This window comes from Trichomycterus rosablanca, chromosome 17 (assembly GCF_030014385.1).
Source record: "Trichomycterus rosablanca isolate fTriRos1 chromosome 17, fTriRos1.hap1, whole genome shotgun sequence".
Classification (NCBI taxonomy): domain Eukaryota; kingdom Metazoa; phylum Chordata; class Actinopteri; order Siluriformes; family Trichomycteridae; genus Trichomycterus; species Trichomycterus rosablanca.
The window spans coordinates 25,508,474-25,533,577 of NC_086004.1; the positions used below are offsets into that span (position 1 = coordinate 25,508,474).

Genomic DNA, 25,104 nt, shown 5'->3' on the forward strand with positions numbered 1-25,104 from the left:
TTCATTCATTGTATTAATTGCAACTAAATATGTATCTTCAGATGCGGGCAGAATTTTTGACATGCAAGCTGCTTAACTGGCACAATGAATGGCACAACAAATAAATAACAAAAGGTCATTAAGAAGTGGCGATGTATGTCTGCAACTTAAAATACTTCAGTAGACACACAGGGAAGGTAAACCATAACCAAAGGTGCAATACAATACATTCAGTTTACATTCATATTTCATCCAGGGGTGTAATGGCTGCTTAATGAAACATAATAATTTGGCTAAATGCATGATAAGGTGTGCCTTGATAACCAATGTGGTCTTCATTGGTTGGTATGTCAGCATTATGAACAATTCGCACCTTGAGCATTTGTACTTATCTCACAGATCAAACACCACAGAGCCAACCTTCAAGCAACAAAGCAGTGTTTTTTTTCAGATGATCTTAAGCAACCAGAAGATGTTCAGTCATCAGGAATTGGAGTGTTGCAGTTTCCATGGTAAATGTAAACGAGTCCATCACAGCGGTAGTAAAGATGGAACACATCACCATATCCATGGTCTCTCCACCAGGTGCACAGCTGCCGGTTCCAACCACAGTCCAGCTGGTAGAAGAGCTCTGGATGCTCCATGCCGATCATAGTGAAGAAGTCCTGGTCTCCCAGGTGGCCCCGGAAGTGGTACTTCTCAGCAAGATGGGCCACCCGTTCGGGCTCAAGTAGCCGGTTATAGAGGTCTGAGTGGCGCATGGTCTCTAGATTCAGCAGCATCACACCACTGTTAAAGCCAGGCAGGCCATCAGGAGGAGGGTCACCTACGCGGGACTTGGGCTTTTCCTTGCGATACTGCCAGAAGGTGTGCCTGAGATAGTAGAAAAGGAGGAAAAAATTATAAGACGGTGACTATGCAGGAATTATCAAGAATTTTGTCCATCCTTACACTGTCCTGTTTCACACCAGCAGTTTTACCGATGCAGCACATGAGCGCACTGTAATACATGTATATGGTGCATCAAACACAGAGAATAAAAATTTAAATGTAGCTACAGTACTGTTCCATGAGGGTCTGGTTTATTGATACATCACGGTGGTTTAGCTTTCAGGTAAATCTGGATCAACTCTGAGGAAATAAATGATCAAAACTCTAAATTCAAGGACCCTTGACAAGCAAACATGAAAGAATGTAACCAACTATGGAATTCAGAAAATCTTCAAAACCTCAGTGATGTCTTTAAAGGTAGAGCCGAGCCTTCAGGCAACAGGGTGACTAATAGAGTCGGAAAAACCTAAACTGCTTATAATGAGGAACGACTGGAAGTCTGAAGGACTAAGTAATGAAACGAAGGCAAAATCTTTGTAATGTCGGGACAAGCCTCAGTAAGATGCTAAATATGGAGTTCAGAGATTCCCATAAACATTCAAAAGGAAGAAGAGTGCCTGAACTCAGGAAACAACAAAGCCACTGCCCAGGTGCTTCTCATGGCAGGTTCATTTGATGCTAGAAGAGCAGAAGTGGAGAAAATAACCCAGGAGCATCGCTTTCATCTCTCTGGATCTCTCAACAATGTAGTGTTGCTACAAGTGAAGGCAGATCGTGGTGGTCTCAGAATTGATTAAGGCCAATTTAATTCTAATGAATCTATAGGAATAAGATTTATTCTTCAGTAACCGTGCATCCTAATTAACATCAGATCAGATCACATAAACACTGGACCCAAGGAAGGAACACATTCTGGACAAAGACTTCAGTCTATTGCAAAGCTTTACACAGTTACTTATTTATTTATACTTAATCATAAACAGGAGCAGAATAAAATGGCCAGACCACTAACCCTAAATTGAATACTTTTAGTTGTATGTAGGGAAATGGGTATGGTGTGTTTCCTGCCCTCCAAAATGTCTGTGCATGTCCCTGCTGACCAGGATGAACGGACTAATGAAAGGAATGACTGCAAGTCCAAATTTTGGAAGAGAATGAAAGGATCCTTCTTCTTCTTAATATTATTATCTATAGATGATTGGTCCAACTATAGCTGAGAAACATAGCCCAGCAACAGATATTTAGAGAGTATTAAAAAACTGTCCAGCTGTCCAGTAAAAGAGCCAAAAATGTTATTTAAATATTATTTACAAACTTAATTTCTTCCTTATTTATGTTAAAATTGCATACAGAACATGCCAAACCGATTTAAACTAGCTTTGAAAGAGAACTAGAGCTGTTGACAGTCTGTCTGCCTCTGCAATTTTACACTTCAGCATCTGAAATCAAGCTGCTTTTTCCAGAGTTCCAATTACCCAGATCAGATGTTTTAGCACCGAGCTGTCAGGTTATGTACTCTGCTCCTGCCCTAAATGTTCAGCTAAACACCACACAGAAAGAAATGTACTATACTTCAGCTGAGGCTTGAAGTGATGCTCAACATACTGTTCTAAACAGAAAGAGAACAAATGACAGCATCAGCCATGGTACAGCAAGAATTAAAAACAGTAACTTTTTCTCTATTTATTTATGCATTTTCTCCCTTTTTCTCCCGATTAAGCGTAGTTCATTTGTCTTCCGCTGCCGAGGATCCCTGATTGCGTTTGAGGAGGGTAAATTGCTGCTCACGTGCTCTCTGATGCGTGTGCAGTCCTAGCGGACCCCTTCTTTACACCCATGCTTCTGCACAGGCGTCTCCATCTGCTAACCAGGGTCCTGACACAGCGTTTGAAGACCCCACCCACTTAGTCCGTCCATTTCCCCCGCCCAGCAGACACGGTAGCCAATTTGTGTCTGCTGAGGGCACTGGCAATTGTGCTCATCAGGTGGTGCCCAGCCGACCGGTAGCAAAGCCGAGACTTGAACCGAGGTGTTCAGAATCTCGGTGCTGGTGTGCTTGGGGAATATCCTGCTGTGCCACCTGGGCGTCTAAAATAGTAATTTTATTACAAACCCAATAAAATTGAGTTTTACTTTACTCAATGATATTCCTATGAAAATTAGAACTGTATGAAGACATTATTATTTATTAGTTTTTTATTAGTTATTATTTATAGTTAGTCTTGTAATAATTGTAATTATATAACAAACAAACAAAAAACTAAACAGGGATAGAGGTAGCTTAGTAAGCAGAGCTTTGGGCTATAAGAAGATTGTGGGTTCGAATTACAGCTCTGCCATGCAGCTACAGTTGGGCACTTAAGCAAGACCTTTAACCCTCTTGGGTTCAGGGTCGCCACAATAGCTGACCCTGCTGAGATTCGCAGAAAAAAATTTTGTTGTACTGTACACGTGCATATGTATATATGACAAATAAAGGCTTTCCATTCCATTCCAGAACATTGCTGTTATCCTGGCTGGGCTGTTTTCACACCCACTCATGTTTGTAACCCTTCAAATCAGTCACGCAAACTGTCGCCTGTGGACCCGTGGATCAGCTGGGTGTCCTGCAGTAATTCAGTGATGTAACCTACTAATGATGTGTTTCCAACTGAGAAGAGTGATTAAAAGCATAAATGTAGGACTTCAAACAGGCAAAAAGCATTAAAATATTATTAATACTCCGACTCAACTCTGATTCATTTCAGACTTCATAATAAACAACAGTTTTCCTGTATTTTTATGTTAAACACAGTAAGACATATCATTAGTTCTTTTGTGTGTGACAGCTTAATGACGATGTAATTACAATTAGAATTCACACTGGTGTACTGAATTATTGTTTTCTTAGAAAACCTGTATGAATATTCATTAGAGCTATTTAAACTCTACTTCAATTGTCTAATAAAGCCACACACCATGTGGTGCGTTCTTCTGTGCTATGTGACAACCTGTTGCAATGGAGCAAAAAACGCATATGATTTGAGCTTAATTCGTAACTGCAAAGCATAAAAAATTTATTTTATGGCGCAGCGAGATATTCCGCTAGCACACCAGCACCGAGTTTCTGAACTCCTCGGTTCGGAACTCGGTGTTGCCACCGGTCGGCTGGGCGCCATCTGGCGGACATAATTGGCAGTGCCTGCAGCAGATACTAATTGGCCACCGTATCTGTAGGGTGGGGACCGAACTATGTGTGGGGTGTGGGTGGGTGGTTCTTCATACGCTGTGTAAGGACCCTGATTGGCGGAAGAGACGCCTGTGCAGAATGCAGGGGCAAGAAGAGGAGGGCTGTGCACATGTCGGAATAAGCGTGTACAGTGACGTGCTCTCCTTGGATGCAATCTGGTATCTCTCAGCAGCGGAAGACAAAATTGAGTGTACTAAATCGGGAGGAAAATGCATAAAAAAAAGAATTTTATTGTGACCACAAATATGAAAGCAAGTATTTTAGGCCTCGTCTACACTAATATGGATTTTATTATAAAAGCATATACCTACGAGCCAAAACATTAGAACCACCTGACTAATGTGCTGTCAAAACAGCTCTGACCCACCAAGACATGGACACCACATAACATCTGAAGGAGTTCAATAGTATCTGGTACCAGGACATTACCAGCAGATTGTGAGGTGGATCGTCCTACATGGCAACAGTGGTGCAGATTTCGTAGACCAGTCAAACTTCTTCCAATGCTCAGGTGTCCAGTTCTGATGACTGTGTGCCCATTGTTGGTGGACAGGAGTTAGCATGGGCACTTTGACTTGTTTCCAAAAAAGCAGCCCAATACACAGGGTTGGATGCACCAAATGTTGTGACACATTCACCTCATCACCAGCATTAAAGTTATCTGCTATTTGACCCACAATTGACCTTCTTTTGTCTGTTGGCATCAATACATCTTGGCTGCCCAAAAACATGCCAGCGGTTTGTAGCTTGTACCTCTTAGAACCACTGTCATGGGTAAACACCACAGCTGCTTGTGGGCTCCACTTGTTCTTTCCTGAGATACTTCGACCCAGTTATCCGGCTGTAACAATTTAGCCTTTATTAAAGACACTCGGGTCTTTATGCCTGATCATTTCTGCTACATTTAAGATGTGTATTACGAGCAAGTAGCAAAATAGGAATTGCCATACACGTTTTGAGGAGTGGTCATAATGTTTTGATGGATCAATATTGTGAAATGAGATATGGTTTAACATCAAGCTTGTTGTTGCATTCGGTCTTATGCAGCAGGTGCACCGTTAGGAAATGACGTCAGAAATCTCAAAACATGACACAGAAATTAAAGCATTGTTTCAAAATAGGTCAGTAAGGCAGTTTTGCTATGATTTGAACCAACTTGTGAAAGCTCAGCTATTTTAAAACTGCAACCAAATTACAGTAATTATTTATCTTTTATGGTCATTGGGCTGAGCAGCGTTCCTTCTGGTAAACCTAAAATGAAAAACCAATTATTGTCATTTCAATGTTTTAAAGCCTCACAGCTCAAAACAAAGTGTCACTTGAACAGTGGGTTCATAATAATATAATTAACTATAAGAGGGCAAATAGTGGTCTGAGCTTAATGATGAACAGTACTTTAATGACAGTAATTTGAACCAGGGACATCCTGCAATTTTTAATGCTGCACAAGAGCCTCTTCATTAAGAGAGGACATTAATAAGGTCATAAACAATGGTAACATTATTTTATACTCTGGATTGGTTCTGTTATCATTAATAACCTACACAGTGTTGTAGTATAATTAAAAACATATAATGTACAAATCAGTTTTGACCTAAATTTAACTGAGAAATGGCACAAAGATTATATTTTTACTAATAAAGTGTATATTTTCTGTTTCTATGTCCTCAATCTAACTTTGCTGGATGCATGTACATGTTTATCACTGTGTGGTTCTTTCAAACTTTTTTAAATGGTTGTAAAAATAGATTTTTCTTCCCTAGTATTGCTTAATTTAGCACGTCAGCTGCTTAACATTACAGAGATTACTCTGAATTCTCTAAATCTTTCAATAATGTTATGGACTGTAGATGGTAAAATCCCTAGAGACCCATTTGTGCATGTAAACAACTGTACATTTTGTTAAATTTCATTTCATACCAAAACTATCACCTGTGTTAGTTCAAAATGTATACATAACATTGCCACCATTGTGCCAAGGGCTTGTTTTTTTGGCTACATTATTTTTAACACCTCCAATTAGGCTTTTGAACAATGTGACATGACAGTGTTTTCACAGGTCTATAATTGAAGAATCATCATCAGAAAATGATTCACATACATACAACTACAAGACTTCAAGTTCTAATCTTATTCATGCCATGTCTATCTGAGCAAGGACTATATTTCCTGTTAGCTACACATGTGTGCAGAATTCAGACCTCTGTAAGATACATGACCCAATAAAGGGAAATAAATTGTTATCTGGAATGCAAGACAACAGGACCTGAGACCCCGTCCGACCTTCCCTCAAACAAACACAGCCTGTTTGTGTGGACGCCCAGCCAGTTGGTGGCTGTGCTGTGAGATTCGTACTCGCAGGTTTCAACACTCAGTAGTGGCGTGCTCACCCATTAGAATGCTGTGCCAACCATGTACCCTGGCCGTGTTTTTTTAATAAAAGAAATGACACTGATTTTGTACAGAAGATAATACACACTAGTACAGTCATTTTAAGGAGAATCTAATCTGGTCACTAATCTTTTCACTGAAAGACAGTGGAAGCGTCTCCCAACAGACAGCCATAATAAAGTGGAACTGAAAATGCAGAGCTGTGTATTCCAAAAGTTCCTCAAGATGAAAGTTTCCATTATAAAAGTGTCAGATGATGTTTTGGTTATGGTTCCATTCAATGGCGCAACAGAATTCAACTCATCTGCTCCATAAAACGCTTGTGAGAAGCTGCGTAGCGGGTTTCCATGTAAGCCTCCGCTAGACACATGACCCACTGTAGGGGAAGTGAAAGATATACAGTTAAAGCAGAGGTCAGCAGTTTTTTTGGATTGGAACACACACACACTTGGTCAAAAAAATTATAAATAAAGAAAAGAAAATGTTCATTGTTGGTTTCCCAAAATTGGAATGAAAAATGAAAAAAAAAAGCTTTTGTCCGTATGATCAGCAAGCAAATTCAGTTGAACTTGTGCTGACTCTGGTGCGAGAGTCTCCAAGCCCATTTTGATGTAAAGCTTGCTTGACTGTGGACAGTTAAACCTTCATACCAGCAGCTTTCTATTCATGAAAGGCTTGCCTTGGTGGTTTTTAGGTGGCAGTAAAGGGAAAGCGGTTCTTGGTGGCAGTAAAGGGAAAGCAGAAATTTGAACGCACAACCTTCTGTTCGACAGCCCAAAGCTCACTGGGCCACCACTGGTGTGTACAAATGTGCTATAGCAAATATTATCAATAATAAAATGTCCACAAACAGAATTTCCAGCAGTTAAATCAACAAAAACACATCGATTCAACATGAAGTAAACACAAACACTGAGAATTCACATGATGTGAACACGTCTGTACTAGCGATCAATCGCCTTTCAGCCAGAGCTGATAAATCTTAATGAAATGTTTATACAAGCACCACAGAGCTCAGCAGCTAGCGATCAGTTCAGACCTGAGTGACGTGTTCACTTTCTATGAGACGCCAAGTCCTGGAACAGCACAGAACAGAAATTCGGTAAGTGATGTAAAAGCACCTCGGTCTGTGCAATTGCAACAGGACATGCCACATTTATAAGGGGTTTCCTTTCATTTACAAGAAGAGAAGCAGCGCCCGACCGGCTGCTAACATCTGAGCAGTGCTGGAGAAGTGTTTACATAAACCGGAACTGCTCTCAATGTGCCAGAGGCACGGAGCATTCGGAAACCGTGTCCTTCACAACAGGACAGCATGGCATGAGCTATGACCTTACAGTTCATAAACAAAAAGGAAGGACTCTTTGATGTTTTCCAGTAGTGGATAGTAGAGATAGCCAGATTAATTACTGACTGAGCACTTTAACGAATTCATACTATAATTTATTTTGTGCTGTAAATGAGTGAGTGTGTGATGTAATAGTATCCTGTCCATCGTGGTTCTGGGATAGACACAGAACCCATCCCCATATATTTTTTTTGATTTCCCCTTCTTTATCTCCCAATCTAGTCAATATCTAATTCCCATATCCAAATCGTATGCTGCTTGTAGATTCCCAGTCTGATCAAGAAAGCTGGAACACCACATACCCACTTTGGCATGTCCTATCCGTGGGTGCTTCTTATCGCCTGCTAGTGTTGGGTTATCACATAGAGCTATTTCGCGTATCACTGATCAGACAAATAATGGATGGTGTATTTCTGACCATGTTTTTGATCAAGAAAAGCCTCAAATCAGGCATTTACAATATTAACAATGTCAAGTCATGACCAAATAGCTTTTAGAACTAAGAAAATCATATTATACTATTCTTAAGACAAGCAAAACAACCTCTACACAGTGGCTCTCAGCTCTCAGTTCTTTGGACTGGATTTACCAAGTCATGAAAACAGTGTTTGTTGGCACCATGCTGTGATGAAGTAGCTCTGAGCCAGAGAAAAACCTGACCGACTGATACTGAGCAGGAGTGGCTTCACGTTACTGTTAACAGACTGGCGACCTGAATCCATTTAATAGGTAGCACTGCTTAATGTTTATGCTCCAAGCCAGCTGTGCGTGCAGGGTAGTTTTCAGACATCTGGCATGCTGCCCGGCTTGATCTGCTGCCCTGAACGGATCGAGCTGGGTTCAAGTCAGGAAGCAAAGGAGGTGAAGAACGATTAAAGACTTTGTCCACTTTGGTTTCAGGATTGTGACAGCTATGAGGCTTTTATCAGACTGCAATCTGGTTTTCCAATTCCCTGATTATTTGAAGCAATATGTCAAAAACATGGCACATCAACAAGTAGTCATCCTAACACACACACACACACACACAGTTTCAAACATGACTTACTGTGTGGAACTGTGGGGAAAAACCAACACAAATCTGTTTATAAATGCTGCAGAAAAAAAGCTATAAGAATTATAAATCAAACAGATTATTATAGATTATTATAACCAACCGATATACTGTTCATTAATATACATGCTTTAAAATTCTTTGATTTAATTTATAACACAACACATAATGTACAAAGCACAAAATAATTTAATACCTTACTGTAATTCAGAAGCTTTTTAGAGAGAGTTTAGAGAGAGTCAGTATGAACTTGGGGGAAAGGGGAAGTTATAACAAGACAAATATAAAAATAAATGCATATCTGTCGAAGGGGTGAATTTGTGGACTAAAAAGGTGGTAATAAAATACTAACGATTGATTATGACAAACTTTTAAAATGTGAGAAATAGAAGGATTACAAGCAAAACAGAAGCATTTTCAATAAAGGTCTCAGAGTTTTGACTCACTTTGTACTAACGGTCAGTCAACAACCAGGAATGGTAAGAGGAAAGGGAGATTCCCCAAGGGACTTTCCACATAGCATATTCCCTGACCCTACTATTATATTAAAGTACAGATAAAGAAATTTCATTTTTCTTAACATTATCATTTATTTGTCATCATATATGCAAAAAGGTGTTATTCTATATACTATACATTATTACTGGTTTAAAAACCCTGTTGCAAGAGTACAACATTACAGCTTTTACATATAATAATGTACATATATATTCTCAACAAGGTTTGAACATTATCCATTAGGAAAGCCATGTTTCCTTTGCTCTTAAGACAAGAAACATGATGCATGTCTTGCAGACGGGAACCTCAGAAACACCAAATGTTAATTATAGGTGGGGCATCTCGTTGCCGCAGGCAGCAGATTGTATCAGCTCAGCCGTACTTAGGTTTTGCTGACACACTGCTGATATTTCTGTGGCTCATTATGTTGTGAAGATATAGCTATGGGGATGCTTCTTTACACATGCATAACATGCTTTACTCATAATGTGGAAGCCCATCGATATGTCCCCGTAACCCCGTAGAGGATATATGCACTGAAAGTATACTAGAAAAACAAAAACAAAGAAGTAGTTGAATAATAGTTTTTATCCACTCTAATTCAGATTCCCTGTGCCATATGGAGGAAGATTTTGTGATTTTTGCAAAATCCAGAGACATTTTGGAGGCACTGTTTGTACTGTTGTCTCCCAGAGCAAACTGGCAGAAAAATAAATCATAAATGACATTAAAAACCACAACAGAAAGAGGGTAGGTTCCTGCAGACTCAATTACAGTTACAGTTACAATTACAGTAAAGACACAGAGCAGACAGGTTCAAAAACATACCAGCCCTAACACTTGTCTCCTTATGTTGTCACTGCACTGTGTTAATGTTTTAAATCATCAGCCTTCGTGTTCATGTTAACCATAATAGATCAGCTTTTGTTTACATGATGTGACCTGGTATTTACCCAGCAATTATACTAGCATACACACTGTGCATACCCATTAAATCACAGGTTTAAACGCTGGTAAAAACAAATCTATGAAAGGGGACTTACGATGTGTATTACCTGTACACGGGCTGCATCTCTCGGACAATTCCGATCACTGCTTCAGAAGGAAAACGGTGAAATTCTTTGAAGAGATCTCGAATGTTAGTCCTGTATTTAAGATCCAGATCCAACTGCACAATATGCTTCATTTCTGAAAGGAAAACAGAAAAAAACAGTTTATAGTGAGCAGCATGGAAGACTTTTTAATACATTTGAATTTAATAAAAAGTGGAACACTCCAAGCTGTTAAACATCAATAAATATTAAATAATGCTGTCCGTTAAGCATATCATACTGATATGACAATTGCATTGAACAACTGAACAACTGGATCTCCTGCACACAACTGCGCTTATTTGTACCACATCCCATCACACCCTGAAGCCCTGCATTGCCTGCACAATCCCAAAGTTCTATGTTTTGGTAAAGTCCAGTGATTGTAGTATGAGTCTATGGTTAGGGTATAAAAACAGGCAAACAAGATGCCAGAGAAACACCCCCCCCCCCCTCCCCTTCAGCCAGGGGTGAGGTGGAGTTCCCAGAAATGAGGGTGAGTGAATAGTTCACAAGAACATGCCAGATAGCATGCCCACTCTGCAGATAACATCTAACAAAAACTACCACAACGTACAAACACACCATGCTGTGACGTAGCACAATTACTTCACTCAATTTCAAGTGTTTTGATGTCTGACTATGATAGTGAGGTTGTTTTGTACTGCAATTTGCTCTGATTTCTCTGTGCCTTTGCATTTTGAACCCTTGTTGAGGTACCAAATACTACATTTGCTTTTCCACATACAGTCGATACTGAAAGTATATAGACCCATTAACTGTGTTGATTTTAACCCGTAATACTGACGTTTTCAGAATATTGATTAAATATTAAATTAAACATTCATTACTTATAAGATAGAAGCTCGTTCAGTAGTAATTACAGCTGTTATTCTTCTTGGATATGTCTCTACAAGCCTGGTACATGTGAATTTGGGCAGTTTATCACATTCTTCATGGCAGGTAAGGTTTAGACTGGATAGCAAGCATATGTAAACTGCCAACTTCAGGTGTCTGTCCCCCCGGTCTGAGTTAATGTGAGCTCTGAAGGTTTTTTAAAGAATGTTCCTGTATATGGGTGCATTAATTCGTCCCTCAGTTACCCGTCTTACTGTCCCTGCTGCTGATATGCACGCCCATAGCATGGCACCACTATGTTTCAGCACAGGTGACTAATTTCTGTAAGACCAAGAGAATGCAAACTCAAAGTGAATGGTTACAGAAGTGGCTTCTGTCTTGTCACTTGTCAATCAGCCACAAAAGACTGATTGATGACAAGCTGCAGAGCTTGCTGCCAGTTCAACAGGTTCTCTTTTCTCCACACATGACTTTTGGAGTTCTTTTACAGTGTTTTTTTGGGTGTTAATTGTGGGTCCTTGTAAAACCAGATGTTGATATTTAATCAAGTCAATTTGCAATAGGTAGGCTCCAGTTCTAGACACATCTCGAGCTAAGTGCTAAGCAAACAGGATGCACCTGTCCACGATTTGTAACACAACAAAGGTAAATAATTTTTTGAAAAAGAGATTTCCAGAGAGGCATGCCATGGTTATAACATGGAGTGTTACCCAATAGTACTAACGTACTAACAAGCAAAACTTTCTCCATGTAGGTTACTGCGGACAAAAACGCAAAGCTTTTGACACAGCATGTAACAGGTGGGGGTGCAGATGGCCTTACTGGATTGTGACTGGGCTCAGGCCACCAACACAACAGTGATTCAGAGTGCTGCAGAGAGGACAAATGTAGGTCAACGCTGTTCACTGGCTGTTCATTTTAATTATGTGCTTGAAATCTGGCCAGATATCAGCACTGTTCATGCACACGGTCTGCACAAAACGCTGCTACAACAAAATACCAATGGCTACACTTGGTTAAAAGATAAATATCCCTTTAAAAAAATATAAGCATTATTATAGCCCACATTGCTAGTATTGGACTAGAAGACCTGGCTTGCAACCAGCGGTTTAGTTCATCGCAATGGTGTTCAATGGGATAAGGTCAGGCCACTGGACTTCCTCCAAACCAAACTCAAACCATGTCTTAATAGTGGTGCAGAGTCATGAAAAAACTATTACACCATATAATTTATTTCAAATTATAGATTTTAAAAGTCCTCCGTATGCGCCAAGGCTCTAATGTAGAGCTAATGTAAAGATGTGGTGGGTGACTTAACTGGGGGTAATGCAGATAGAGGGCCCTAAAAAGTCCTCTGTTGGCATTGCTGTTAAGTTTTATAAGTGACCTAAGATTTGTATTATGATTGGGTCTTTAAGCAAGCGTTTCATTCTTGAACCTGGTACTTTAACCTTTAACAAAACCTCTTTAAATCTTATCTATTTAATAAATTGTGACAGCATTGTTATAGTGGTACCAGCAATGTTTTGATGCCAGCTAGCTAACATGCACCAAGTGACAAAGCTGTACTACTGAAAGTCTCAACTGGTAATCACAGTTGTGTTTTTGACATTTCAGCCTTCATTTATCATCAATGCAGTAAACCTTTATATCTCTATGCAATCCACATTCTTATGTTAATAAACTGGATCTGATCCGCATAACAGACTTGGCACCATTTCTACACTGGATGGCCTTTCTGACACAACTTTGCTTGGGACCAGCACTAAGCTCACACTGACAAGTGCACCTCCCAATGACTGGGCTGTTTTGACCACTCCCCCAATCCCCATCTTCCCTGGACACTAGCTGTCCATGCAGACGCCCAACCAGCTGAAAGCACAGCTGAGATTCAAACCTGGATCTCAGTAGTAGTGGGATAGCGTGCTTTACCACTGCGCCACCCAAGCGCCCACAGACTTTCTGTTTTTAAATATGATAAACATACTATACAAAGAAAAAAGTTTCTGTCTGTGATTCTAAAACCCTGCAGACATAGCAATACTCAAACACAAAAGATCCGCTGTGCTTTACTTCTTCTGTACACAGAAAATAGACAGAAAAACTACTATAGTCTGTCAGACAGCCATTGTATTGATTCTATTCATTCTATCTGGGCATTAAACTGTTTGAAAAGTTTAAAACCAGAATGTGGCATTCTTTACTGACAATCCTACAGTTTTCCCCCTTAAGATTTCTTTCCATGTGATATGTCAGCCACATGGAATAGATGACCAGTTCTGTACAAAAGGCCTGCAAACAAACAAGCAGTCAGGAGAAAGAGCTGCTGAAATGAATCCCTTCCACAACCAGCCTGCGCTGTTATAATATTAAAGGGGTCAAATAAGTTCCTTTAGTCTTAACCAACTGAATGTCAGGAGCAACAGAAAAAAAAATTTAACCATGAGACAGACTGTGTGTACCTCCCCCAAAGCTTAACCAGCTTTGCCTCATTATCAGGCATTATTGAGTAGTTCGTTAGAAGAAGTTCGATAGCTGGAACATTCGATAGCTGGCAGGAGAGAGACATAAGATTCTTTCTGGACACACGTGACAATGAGAAAGAAAATGAGTTCATTCATGAACTAAATAACTGTGGCTTTTAGATCTTTATCATGAAAATACATTCAGGTACAGTGAACGAACAATTAGATCTTTGTTGGTTGCTTTCAGCAAACCAGAACCTCAAACTCTAAATAATTATTCCAGTGCATGATCAGTACATTAAAAAGTCATTTTATTTATTATGACAGAGGTGTTATACTGTAATGTTTGTAATTTAACCCCATATCAACAGTTTCAGTCTTTCAGGGTCACTGAAAACACAACACTTAAATACAGAAAGTCAAAGCTTTACCACCAACTAGTGTGTGTACATTACAACTGACATTAAAATGTGTAGTACTTTCAAAAGTCATTTATGTTTTGCTGTTAACTTAATTTTAACAAATTCTAAGATTGCTTTAGATCAAAGCAGTGTCCATGTAGGTTCGACCTTAGGGTTTAAGGTGAGTAAAATTTATATTCTACAAGCTGACAGGTATAATGCCTGGTTGTAAACATTTAGTCTCATTTTAGAAGGAGGATATAGTTAATTAATTATGTAATTTAACAGAATTTATTTATTCCGGCACCCACCATTTATTCCGCTAGCACACCAGTGCCGAGTTTCTGAACTCCTCAGTTCGAAACTCGGCATTGACACAGGTCAGCTGGGAGCCATCTGGCGGGTATAACTGGCAGTGCCTGTAGCAGATACTAACTGGCCACCGTATCTGCTAGGGCGGCATGACCGGACTATGTGTGGGTGGGGTCTTCATACAGAACCCTGGTTGGCAAAAGAGACACCTGTGCAGAATGCAGGGGCGAGAAGAGGAGGGCTGTGCACATGTCGGAAGAGGCGTGTACAGCGACGTGCTCTCCTCGGATGCAATCGGGTATTAAATGTTTAAAAAAAAATTAAAAAATTAACTCCAAATTAAAAATGAATTAAAATAGTTTTTGGCACCATATGGATCTTCTAAATATTTTAAAGCATGCAGTTAATTACACTTCATGTAAGTTTAAGTTCATAAAGGTTCATAAACAAGCTGTCCAGATGCAAGGTCACAATGTAATGTTATTATTTAATGTCTTTTGTGCCTGCTCACACACACACAGGCTGTGAGGCTGCAACCTCAGTGGTTATGAACAGCCCCTTCACCTAAACACAAGCACTTATACAACAACTGAGATGTAAAAAAAAAGCTTCTGGATAAATGGGCCAAGGATGGCCTTTACTACAAACAAAACAGGTCCTCACGACTATTACATCAATATACAGTTGTTGCCATGAATTCCAGTTTACTTATTATTACATTGACAAGGAAAGTCTGATTTTCAAAGAACCATCAACTGTATATTTTGTACAGTAAGTGTAAACAAGGTTGCTTTTGACATGTTAACATAATTGCTTTACATAAATGCTGCAGATTTGTCATCACAAGGGTGCTCAATCCAGAGACTGGTGAGGCACTGGAAGAACTCTAAACCAATTTAAGATGACAACTCTACTGCTAATATGGTGACGTATTCAGAATAGCTATATGCAGAATTGGATGTGGAAACAGAGATGGAGAAAATGGAAAAGGAAATAACCAGTGTACCGGTAGACTGTGTGGCTGTGGTTGATTACTCACAATGTTGGTCAAATGACTCTTTAAAAAAGATTCTTAAGTAAAGCTGCAGGTTTGTAAAACTACGTTGACAGAAACTTCATGTGCTCCTGAATCACTAACACCTAACATACCGGTAAAGACGATCAGAAGCTTCTCACAACCAGTTATCATTGGTTCATCACAACGGCCAGCAGCACCTTAAACACTCCAGACACTCACTCATTCACTCACTGTCTTAATCGCTGATCCAGTTAGGGTCGCAGGGGGGTGCTGGAGCCTATTCCAGCCTTTCAATGGGTGCAAGGCACACAGTAACACCCAGTCCATCGCAGGGCAGACACACACACACACACACACACACATTCACCTATAGGGAAATTCAGTGTCTCCAATTAACCTGACTGAATGTTTTTGGACTGTGGGAGGAAACCGGAGCTCCCGGAGGAAACCCACGCAGACACGGGGAGAACATGCAAACTCCGCACAGAAAGGACCCGGACCGCTCCGCCTGGGGATCGAACCCAGGACCTTCTTGCTGTGAGGCGACTCCCGCAATCCAGACAGCCAACACAAAAACTAAAAGTGCAGCTGGGGCCTAGCTGGGCCCAAGCTAATATGGGGAGCTAGGTTAAAACACCCATGGCAGGAGAACAACAATGACATTAAGCCTCCCGGGCTGGCAGCCACCCGAAATAAAAGAAGTGCTTTTTTTTTCTAAATGTCCTCCTGTCACAGGAAATGCAATAAGTAGCAGTGCTTCTGATGATGACAGAAAGCTTTTTACTGAGTATTATCTTCTACGATGACACCTTTAACAGCCACCGAAAAAATATATATATAGGTTATGGATGACAAACTCTGCTTCAAGCTTGGCAGTAAAGTATTTAGGGTCACATCTAAAGTGCCAATGGAGGACTGAGGTGACTACGAGCATGCCCCCTTCTGCCACGTTTTCCTAACCAGATTTGGCTATGACGCAGAGAAAATTAAAGAAGGAAGCTATGGATTAATTCTTTGATGCACATTTATACAAAGTTGGGAGGTTCAGACCAGAGGTTACTGAATAAAACCAAAAACAGCTGGGAGAAACTGCTTGGTCAAAAACTGCATATAGAACAGCAGTAAATAATGTAAGTCACATATTAGAAGCTGAAGGCTCAGCAAGTGGAACAGAAGGATTACAACAGGTGATCCTAGCTGGTGAATTTGAGCCACCTGACTGAGTGTTGATCTTCTATCTAAATGCCACATGTAAATTCCTTGTGACCTGGCGGCACCCTTAAACCTTTAAGGAAAAACTGGTCCCAGTAACATACCAGGTAACCCAACCAGGCTGACTGGAAGTTGAGCAAATCTAACCTTTAAAATTTTAGCAAATATAGCAACATTTCTGAATCAGATATCCCTCGAAATAGCCCTGGAGTGATCCTGACCTGCCAGGAACTACAGGAGTTACATGACTAGTCCTGAAAGATTTGTACCACTGTCACATACGGAAGTAAGTTCTTATCATAGAGGGTAATCAGGAACTGCCTACCCATGAAGGTAGGTACAGAAGATGATTAGCTAACAGTTATAAATTCATTAAGCCAAATCTCAAAAGAATCATGTAATGATTTACATGTATCTTCTGAGATCTTCAATTTTCTCACCTGTCCCATAAGCATGTGGATTTTATTATGGGCGTGGGAATTTACTGTACCAGCTTTTGTTCCACAATGCCCCAGTGGCCTTTCAGCACTTTACATGTATTATCCTAAAACCACCATCATCCTTGTTAGCTAACGACAGGCTCGGGATAACCAGCTGGTGCACCTTTGAAGAGTTTTACAGGCAAAACAAGACAATGAATCTTTGTTCTAGTTAAAGCATGGCACATGTGCTATAGGACGGCCGCTCAAAAAGCCAGAAGAAATAAAAAATGTTGACAGCAACAAACATTCTCCAGCCACTGAAGAAAACTTTATCATTTTATCTTCCCTGCTCCTTCTTTCAGCCTCTGCTGCGAGCCACGTGTCCCTGCAGCACCTGTGCAGCCGTTTGCACTACATTCTCCCTCAGACAGAATAACATGCCCTTATTTCTCCCAAATCAAACTACTTTCTTTCAGTCGCTGATTACTGTGGACACACATCAAAAACGCCCGGAGCTCAGGAAGAATCGACTTAAAATTGAATACAATTAAATTTTTAATGAAATACATCCAGCTTTATAGAAAAAGCAAGTGGATCTAGTCAGGACTTTGTTTACCCAAACCAAGATTATTCTCTCAAATTTGGAATCTTAGAAATAATGAAAACATTTTAAACTGATTTAAACATCATAGACAAGTAGCCACAAAAGGAATGCAAATTTGAAATATTACATTACTTTCATTATCATTTGTCAGTGGTTGACAACTAATGTACAGCACTCAATCAAAATATTCAACACATCACTATTTATTTAACACAATTGACATGGAAACAAAGCTTTAAGTTTTATTGATTTGAAAATAGGGCGGCACGGTGGCTAGGTGGGTAGCACTGTCGCCTCACAGCAAGAAGATCTGGGTCCTTTCTATGTGGAGTTTGCATGTTCTCCCAGTGTCTGCGTGGGTTTCCTCCGGGAGCTCCGGTTTCCTCCCACAGTCCAAAAACATGCAGTCAGGTTAATTGGAGACACTGAATTGCCCTATAGGTGAATGGGTATGTGTGTGTATGTGTGTCTGCCCTGCGATGGATTGGCGCCCCGTCCAGGGTGTTACTGTGTGCCTTGTGCCCATTGGGATAGGCTCCAGGATCCCCCAGCGACCCTAATTGGATAAGCGGTTAAGAAAGTGAGTGAGTGTTTTGAAAATGGGTAATGTTGTGAATATAACTGTTATTTAGAACAGTCAGAAAACTGTGATCTTACGTTAGCTAATTTGTGTAGTTGTTCAGTTGTAATTTAAAAGTCACTAATAAACAGGTCTGTCATAAATTGGAAGTAGTTTAAATACAACTTATGACATCATAGTTATAAGAATTAACATTTCATAATTATAAGAAAATATCTCATTGTTATAAGAAAGTGCCATAAAAACAACATTTGGACCATCTCAAGAACCGACTATCTCACATTTACGAGAAAATATCTCATTTTTATGGTGGACGCTCCCATTCTCTGTCCAGCATCATGAGTAAGTGGCAATTACTATTGGACTGCTGTTAGCTTTGTAGGCATGGAGCCAAATAATCATTCCTGAAAAGCCATCTATATGCAGATACAGGAGCTCGTCCGTTTATCATACGAGTCCACGTGCCACATGAGGTTAGGACCGTGATTCCTGTATAAGAAGCATCAAAGGTGATTTCTGTGTCTCAGCTCGACTCAAAAGTCTGATCCAGTCATGCATGACAACATACTGAGCTTGTAGACATTTAAGATGTTGTAGATGCAATTGTAGCATCGTGCCAATACTAATAAAAATACCATCTGTGCTGCTCTGTGATTTCACTGTGACAAGCATGAAGTAAAATTTGTTTAATTCAATCAGCTGTGCCATTGAGTCAAATAAAAAAAGCTACACTTATGCATTGAGATTCCTAGTTTAAAATGTAAACGATTTATTTATTTATTAGGATACAATGTCATGTTTTACACACTTTGGTTATATCATGACAGGACAGGTTGCACAAGATTAGTCTTTAGTGTCTAACACAGTCATGGACAATTTTGTACCTCCAGTTCACCTCACTTGCACTTCTTTGGACTATAGGGGGAAACTAAAGCTCCTGGAGGAAACCCACGGAGACACGGGGAGAACATGCAAACTCCACACAGAAAGGATCCGGACTGCTTCACCTAGGAATTGAACACAGGACCTTATTGCTGTGAAATGACAGTGCTATCCACCGAGCCACTGTGTCGCCCAGAATGTAAATGATTTAACAGGTAAACTGATGTATACAAGGTGAAAGGGGGAAATTTTTAAGCACAACACCAGCTTTCTCTGAATGGCTATAATGTGATATTTGCAGCTCTGTCCCTCCCCAAAAAGAAGCTTACCTGCTGGCATGATGCGATGCATGGCCACAGAAAGAAAAAAGATGGCATCGCTGTAGTAGGCTCCAGAGCCTGCACTAAAGTGCTTCTGCATGGCCTCCACAATAGGAAAGAGCTTCTTGGTCAGATCATCAACATCATGGAAAACCACCTAAAGCACACAAGTAGAAGCTGATGAACACAGACGTTGACTGTATATTGCAACTGAGTAAATGCACTACAGGTCCTGAAAGGTCTTTCGTAGTAGATCAGAACTTTTGCTTGACTAGATCCAACTACTTTAAATAAACGGCTTTTATACTAAAGTGCTTAATAGTGACTTACTGAGCAACAATATGAGCCTTTTGGTGACTTCTTTTTTTTATTTAGATACAAAAATGGCTTTAAAGCACGAGCAAGACCTTAATCCTGTCCTGCCCCGTATGTCTTTGGCACCCAGTCAGCATGTCCAATCAGATAATGTAAACAGATTACACAAAGCAGCATCAACTGATTTTAATGTACAGTACATGGCTTTTTTTTAAATAGGGATGTGTCCTGCAAAGAAATGATTTAATACTACCAATAGATCATGACAAATTCACATAGTTTATACTGTGAAAATGATTTAACCAAACAGGGTTATATAGTAACAGCTTTTCAAATCATCCCACAGACTAAAATCTTTACATATGTCCTTGCAATCTGAACTGTCATATTTTCACACCTTTAATGGCTGTTAAAACTGTTTTTAAAGCCGTTATCCTCTTCAATAACAAACTTACTGCTAGTGCACTTTTGTTGGGCCTCCAGACTGACGCCTCCACAAAGGAAGTCTGTTTTTTTCCTGCTCTTCCTGGCGTTGCAGACCATCTGCTGGTGGACAGTTTGCGTCTTTAATTCCCAACAAGCCTGATATGAGCCGAGGCTGTAAAAGCTGACTCTGAATCAGCAAACTTACAGTAAAACTGTAGCTTTCTTTGGCAGCTGGTCTGGGCTCTTTCTGCTTCCCTTTACACCATAACAATTGAAGCTCATATTAAAATAAATAGATGTTTTTCTGCTAACATTTACAGGAAAGCTCTTTTATACTAATTTTTATGTACACGTATTTTTATTTGCTGAATTTAACAGACAACAGGTCAAACGCAATTCAAAATGTGCCACCTGAAACAGTTGTGCTCACACATTCGCAGAAAATTGTCTTAAAAATAACTATACATTGTCTATTTTATTCTGCATTTTATGTATTAGTAGTATGTATGTAAAGATGTTCTTGCTCTCTTACTCTTTTAAGTGCCTTGGCTGCTTTACAATTTCCATCATTTACAGCTGTTGACTTTTCTGTGCCCATATAAATAGGACTAGATTGACTACATCCATCAAAAAGGTTCATGCAACTGTGATATTTCTCCAAGACTGGGAAGAAATCCAAACCCAGCTCACGCAGGTGAAAAAGAAGCAGTCGGATACTGCACACGTGTCAGAAATGGGCATGTGTCAGTCCCCTGCTCTTCTCGGTCAGGAGTGGAGGTCAGCAGCAGTAGAGAGAAAGTGGAATGCAATCGGGTAATTAGATACGACTAGATTGGGGGAAATTGTATTTTAAAAAATATTGGTGTAACCACAGTAAAAAGTGTGAAATGTTATTAGTTTAAATCTGTTAATAAATAATGTCCTGACCTAGTGCTCATGCAGCATATGGTAAAAGCTCAGAGTGGATTACTACAGGAGGCTACATTAAGCACTGTACTTATGATCTTTTGTGTGTGTGTGTGTGTGTGTGTGATGTTGGCATAAACTGGATTAAAGTAAGAGTAATCTGGACTGCTGCCTGAAGGCCACCTGTGCTATACTGAGTTAACTGTTCTAGGATCTCAGAGGATGTGAGGATCACATGTAAGCTGGGCTGTTGCTGGGCAGGAGAAACTGGACTGACTGTAGTATGGCTACAACTGAGAAAGAGCCAATACAAACCCCTGCTGCATACCCCTCATTCCAAAAAAGGCTGGTAAGATCAGTAGTCTGTTTCAACACTACAGTTCAGGTGACTGAGAACAGTCCCATAGTTTAAACTGAACACTCTCTGATTGTGCTTCCAGCTTTGAGAAGAACAAATGTGATGCCACCAGAGGATTAGTGCATTAACACACACATTCTTCACACAGCTGCCTGGAATAAGTTCAGACCATTTAACAGTGAAAACTAATCAGTTCCTGTATGAGCAAATGTATGAAAAAGAAATCTGGGGTTGAGGAAACGGTGGCAGATTGTACAGAGTAACAATGCCACCCTGTGTCCATTTAGAAACCAAACTAGAACTGACCAGATCTTACAACTAATAAACCACAATATTGCTAAAAGTATGTGGACAATGCTTCAAATGATAACAGTTGGGTGTTTTAGACACAACTGTTGGTAACAGGTAAACAAAACGACCCTTTTGATCCAGGATTTTGTCCAAGCAAGGTCCATGAAGACATGGTTTGTTGGTTGACCTCACACGTGGTCATTTAAAGAAATGAACACAAATGTCCACAGAGGCATCCTTTGGTAAAGTGGGGTGTTAGAGCATATTAACACCCAGAGTTTTGGAATGGAATGACCTACAAGCTTATGATCAGGTGTCCACATACTTTTGGCCACTGCAATATTACAGCAAACTTTGGGTTATGATTTCTGAAATTATTCTCCAACTACGATTAAATCATCAGAATACTTTTGTCCAAAAACAGGAATTGAAATGATTTAGTTTATATAAAACAGGCTTCATCGTTCATTGTTCTGCTAGTAGAAAAGGTTCTGCACATATGGGTCAATCAACAACATGGACTTGAGGTCATCCTCTCCTCCAGTCACTGTCTGTCAGGAACTTTCTCTTATCTCCCACAGGCATGCAGAAGGTGGAATGGCTGTTCTAATGACTTACTCTAGTATTCTAATCTGTAAATCTACAAACAGGTGATGTCCAGCAATCGATTGGTACCTCGCCTTAGCAGTATTCCTGACCTGCGCCTAGTGTTTCCAAGTGCCGTTGGATTCAGTCATAACTTAGCTAGATAGTGCAGTGGTAGTTCAGGGATTAAGGTACTGAACTAATAGTCAGAAGGCATAATTCAAAATAAGCCCCATCACAGCCATGTTTCCACTGTTGGGCCCCTGTGCAAGGCCCTTAAACCATAATTTCTTGCACTGTAACTGTGAGTCACTTTGAACTGTGAATCACTTTGGTAGGGCAGTTGTAGCCTAGCGGTTAAAGTACTGGACAAGTAATAAAAAGGTCACTGGTTTAAGCCCCAACACTGTCAGGTTGCCCTTAAGCCTCAATTGCTCAGCCTGTATACTGCCATACTATGTCTAATAAACACTGTAAATGTAAATCTAAATGAAAGTGAATAAGGGGTGAATTTATTTCCCATAACTTATTAAAATAATAATTATTACAAACACATTTAGGCTTAATAAAACCTGCATATATTCAGCCAATACAGAAACTGTTTACTTAAAACCTTGTTGCCTAGTATGGATGATTAGTTTTTAATAAACAACTAAGCAGGGTGATATAGGTTGGAACAACAGCTAGCTCGAAGGTTCCTGTGGGACTTTTTGTGGGAGTTTTGAGGCTGACAGACAGCCAGTGTTTGACTGTGCGGCAGTTCACAGGAAACGTCTGTTGTGTGACCTTTTTTCCTCTGGGCACAGAGAATAATGATCACATCAGCCTGTCTTGTGTGTCCTCTGTTTACCTACCACGCTGCCACCTGGTGAGCTCTATGTGAACATTCTTTCCACGTATAACAAGAAGGAGATTCTACTACCCAGTTTGTATGTACTACAATATCTAACTGGTCTTATATTTAAATTTTAATATTTTATATGTTAATAGAAAAACTTAATGATGAACGATTCACTAAATGGCTAAACGTATGTGGACACCTGACCATGAGCTTAATAGATTATCAATTTAAAAATCATGGGCACTAATATAAAGTAGCAGCTATACCAGCCCCCCATTTCATGATGTTTGTTTGTTTTTTAGGATTTTAACATCATGTTTTGCACTTTTGGTTACATTCATGACAGGAACGGTAGTTACTCATTACACAATATTCATCACCTCTCAAGGTTATATCAAACAGTCTTGGAAAATGTTGTATCTCCAATTCACCTCACTTGCATGTCTTTGGACTGTGGGAGGAAACCGGAGCTCCCGGAGGAAACCCACGTGGACACGGGGAGAACATGCAAACTCCACACAGAAAGGACCCGGACCGCCCCACCTGGGGATCAAACCCAGGAACTTCTTGCTGTGAGGCGACAGTGCTACCCACTTAGCCACCATGACGCCCCCCATTTCTTGAAGGCTTGCCAAGATTTTAAAGCATGATTATGGGAATGTATGCCTACTTTATTAAACTAAGTTAAATTAAGAGGTGCAATAGGATTGAAGTCTGGACTCTGGACAGGCCACATGAGTGTTTCTAGGGGTGCCAATGATTGTAGTACATGAAGTTCTGTTGAAAATAATTATTTCTTGATAAGGAATTAGTTTCATCTGAATGAATTTTCTTCAAATAAAAGTTGGATAATTTTTTTTATTGAACATCAAAAGCTTCTATATAAAGAAACCTAAAGAGAATGTAAAAATAGTAACAACATCAATGTTTTTCCAGTAAAACCATAGACTGGTAAACACCTTTTTTCACACTGAAGCCACACAACCAAGCTTATTTTTACTTTAGCATATATGTTGTTTAAAACTAAAACATAAATGAACACACCATAAGGTATACTAACACAAAAACTCTGTATTCAATTGTTTTCCATGATTTTTGTCAGGCATGGAAAACACCTAAATTCCTATGAGCATATGAACACTGCTTAGCATCTGCTGACCTACTTAAAACAGTCTTGCAATGGTAATCACACACATGCTTCAGATGCAGTAGAGATTATGCTGAAAAATGTTCGAGTTTCATTTTACAGTGTGTTTGTTCTTACCTGATACTGAAAGGTGGCCTCATTTAGAAGCTCAGGTAACATGGACATACCCAGCTCCTTACTGGCTGCATCTGATACATAATGAAGAACCAGCACTTCATTCTCCAGGAAGCTGCCATGTTTGGCCATAGAGCGCATCGCCACCTCAAACTTGCTCTGCAGTGCTTTGTTTTTGTCAATCTTGGTGAACATCATGAGAGCATGGTAGTTTTGTCGTTCTTCCACTCCATTCTCCTCATGATGGCCAGATCTGGTGTCCACAAAGAGGTCAGCATCATTACGGTTTGAGTTAAGACTCGCCTGGGTCTGCTTAATTCTCTTAGTGGTGCTGGAGAAGTTCTGGTTTTCTGCTCCCAAATAGTAGAAAGCCATGACAGCCAAGGTTGCAGCGAGAAGCAGGGCAAGATGACGGGGCCTGAAGGTGCTGATCCGTGCCATGGTGAGTGAGAACAAGTGTAAGATGCCCATGGCAGCGAATACAGGATGAAATCTAGGACAGACAGAATGATTAAAAATGCAACCAGCTGCCAATTTTGAGTATGATTACTTTGTATGTACACTTACTGTTATTATACTTTGTACACATCTTACCTCTATCATTGCACAATAATTTTATTTATTGA

At 40.0% G+C, this 25,104-nt stretch overlaps 1 protein-coding gene across 1 annotated transcript; it reads right to left on the minus strand.

Annotated features, from left to right (window-relative positions):
- xxylt1 (xyloside xylosyltransferase 1) lies at window positions 1–24,955 on the minus strand. Its single transcript, XM_063013227.1, has 4 exons — window positions 24,482–24,955; window positions 19,505–19,652; window positions 10,386–10,518; window positions 1–852 (listed from the first exon to the last, which is right to left on the minus strand). The coding sequence occupies exons 1-4, from the start codon at window positions 24,947–24,949 to the stop codon at window positions 456–458; spliced, it is 1,146 nt and encodes a 381-aa protein (XP_062869297.1). The 5' UTR covers window positions 24,950–24,955; the 3' UTR covers window positions 1–455.
- Between the last annotated feature and the right edge of the window lie 149 nt (window positions 24,956–25,104).

Coding starts and splice junctions, on each gene's coding strand:
- xxylt1 (XM_063013227.1), bottom strand. CDS start 24,949: ATGGGCATCTTACACTTGTTCTCACTCACCATGGCACGGATCAGCACC. Junction 19,653..24,481: donor AGGCCACCTTTCAGTATCAG/GTAAGAACAAAC, acceptor TGTGTGCTTTAG/GTGGTTTTCCATGATGTTGA. Junction 10,519..19,504: donor GCATCGCATCATGCCAGCAG/GTAAGCTTCTTT, acceptor TTTTCCTTTCAG/AAATGAAGCATATTGTGCAG.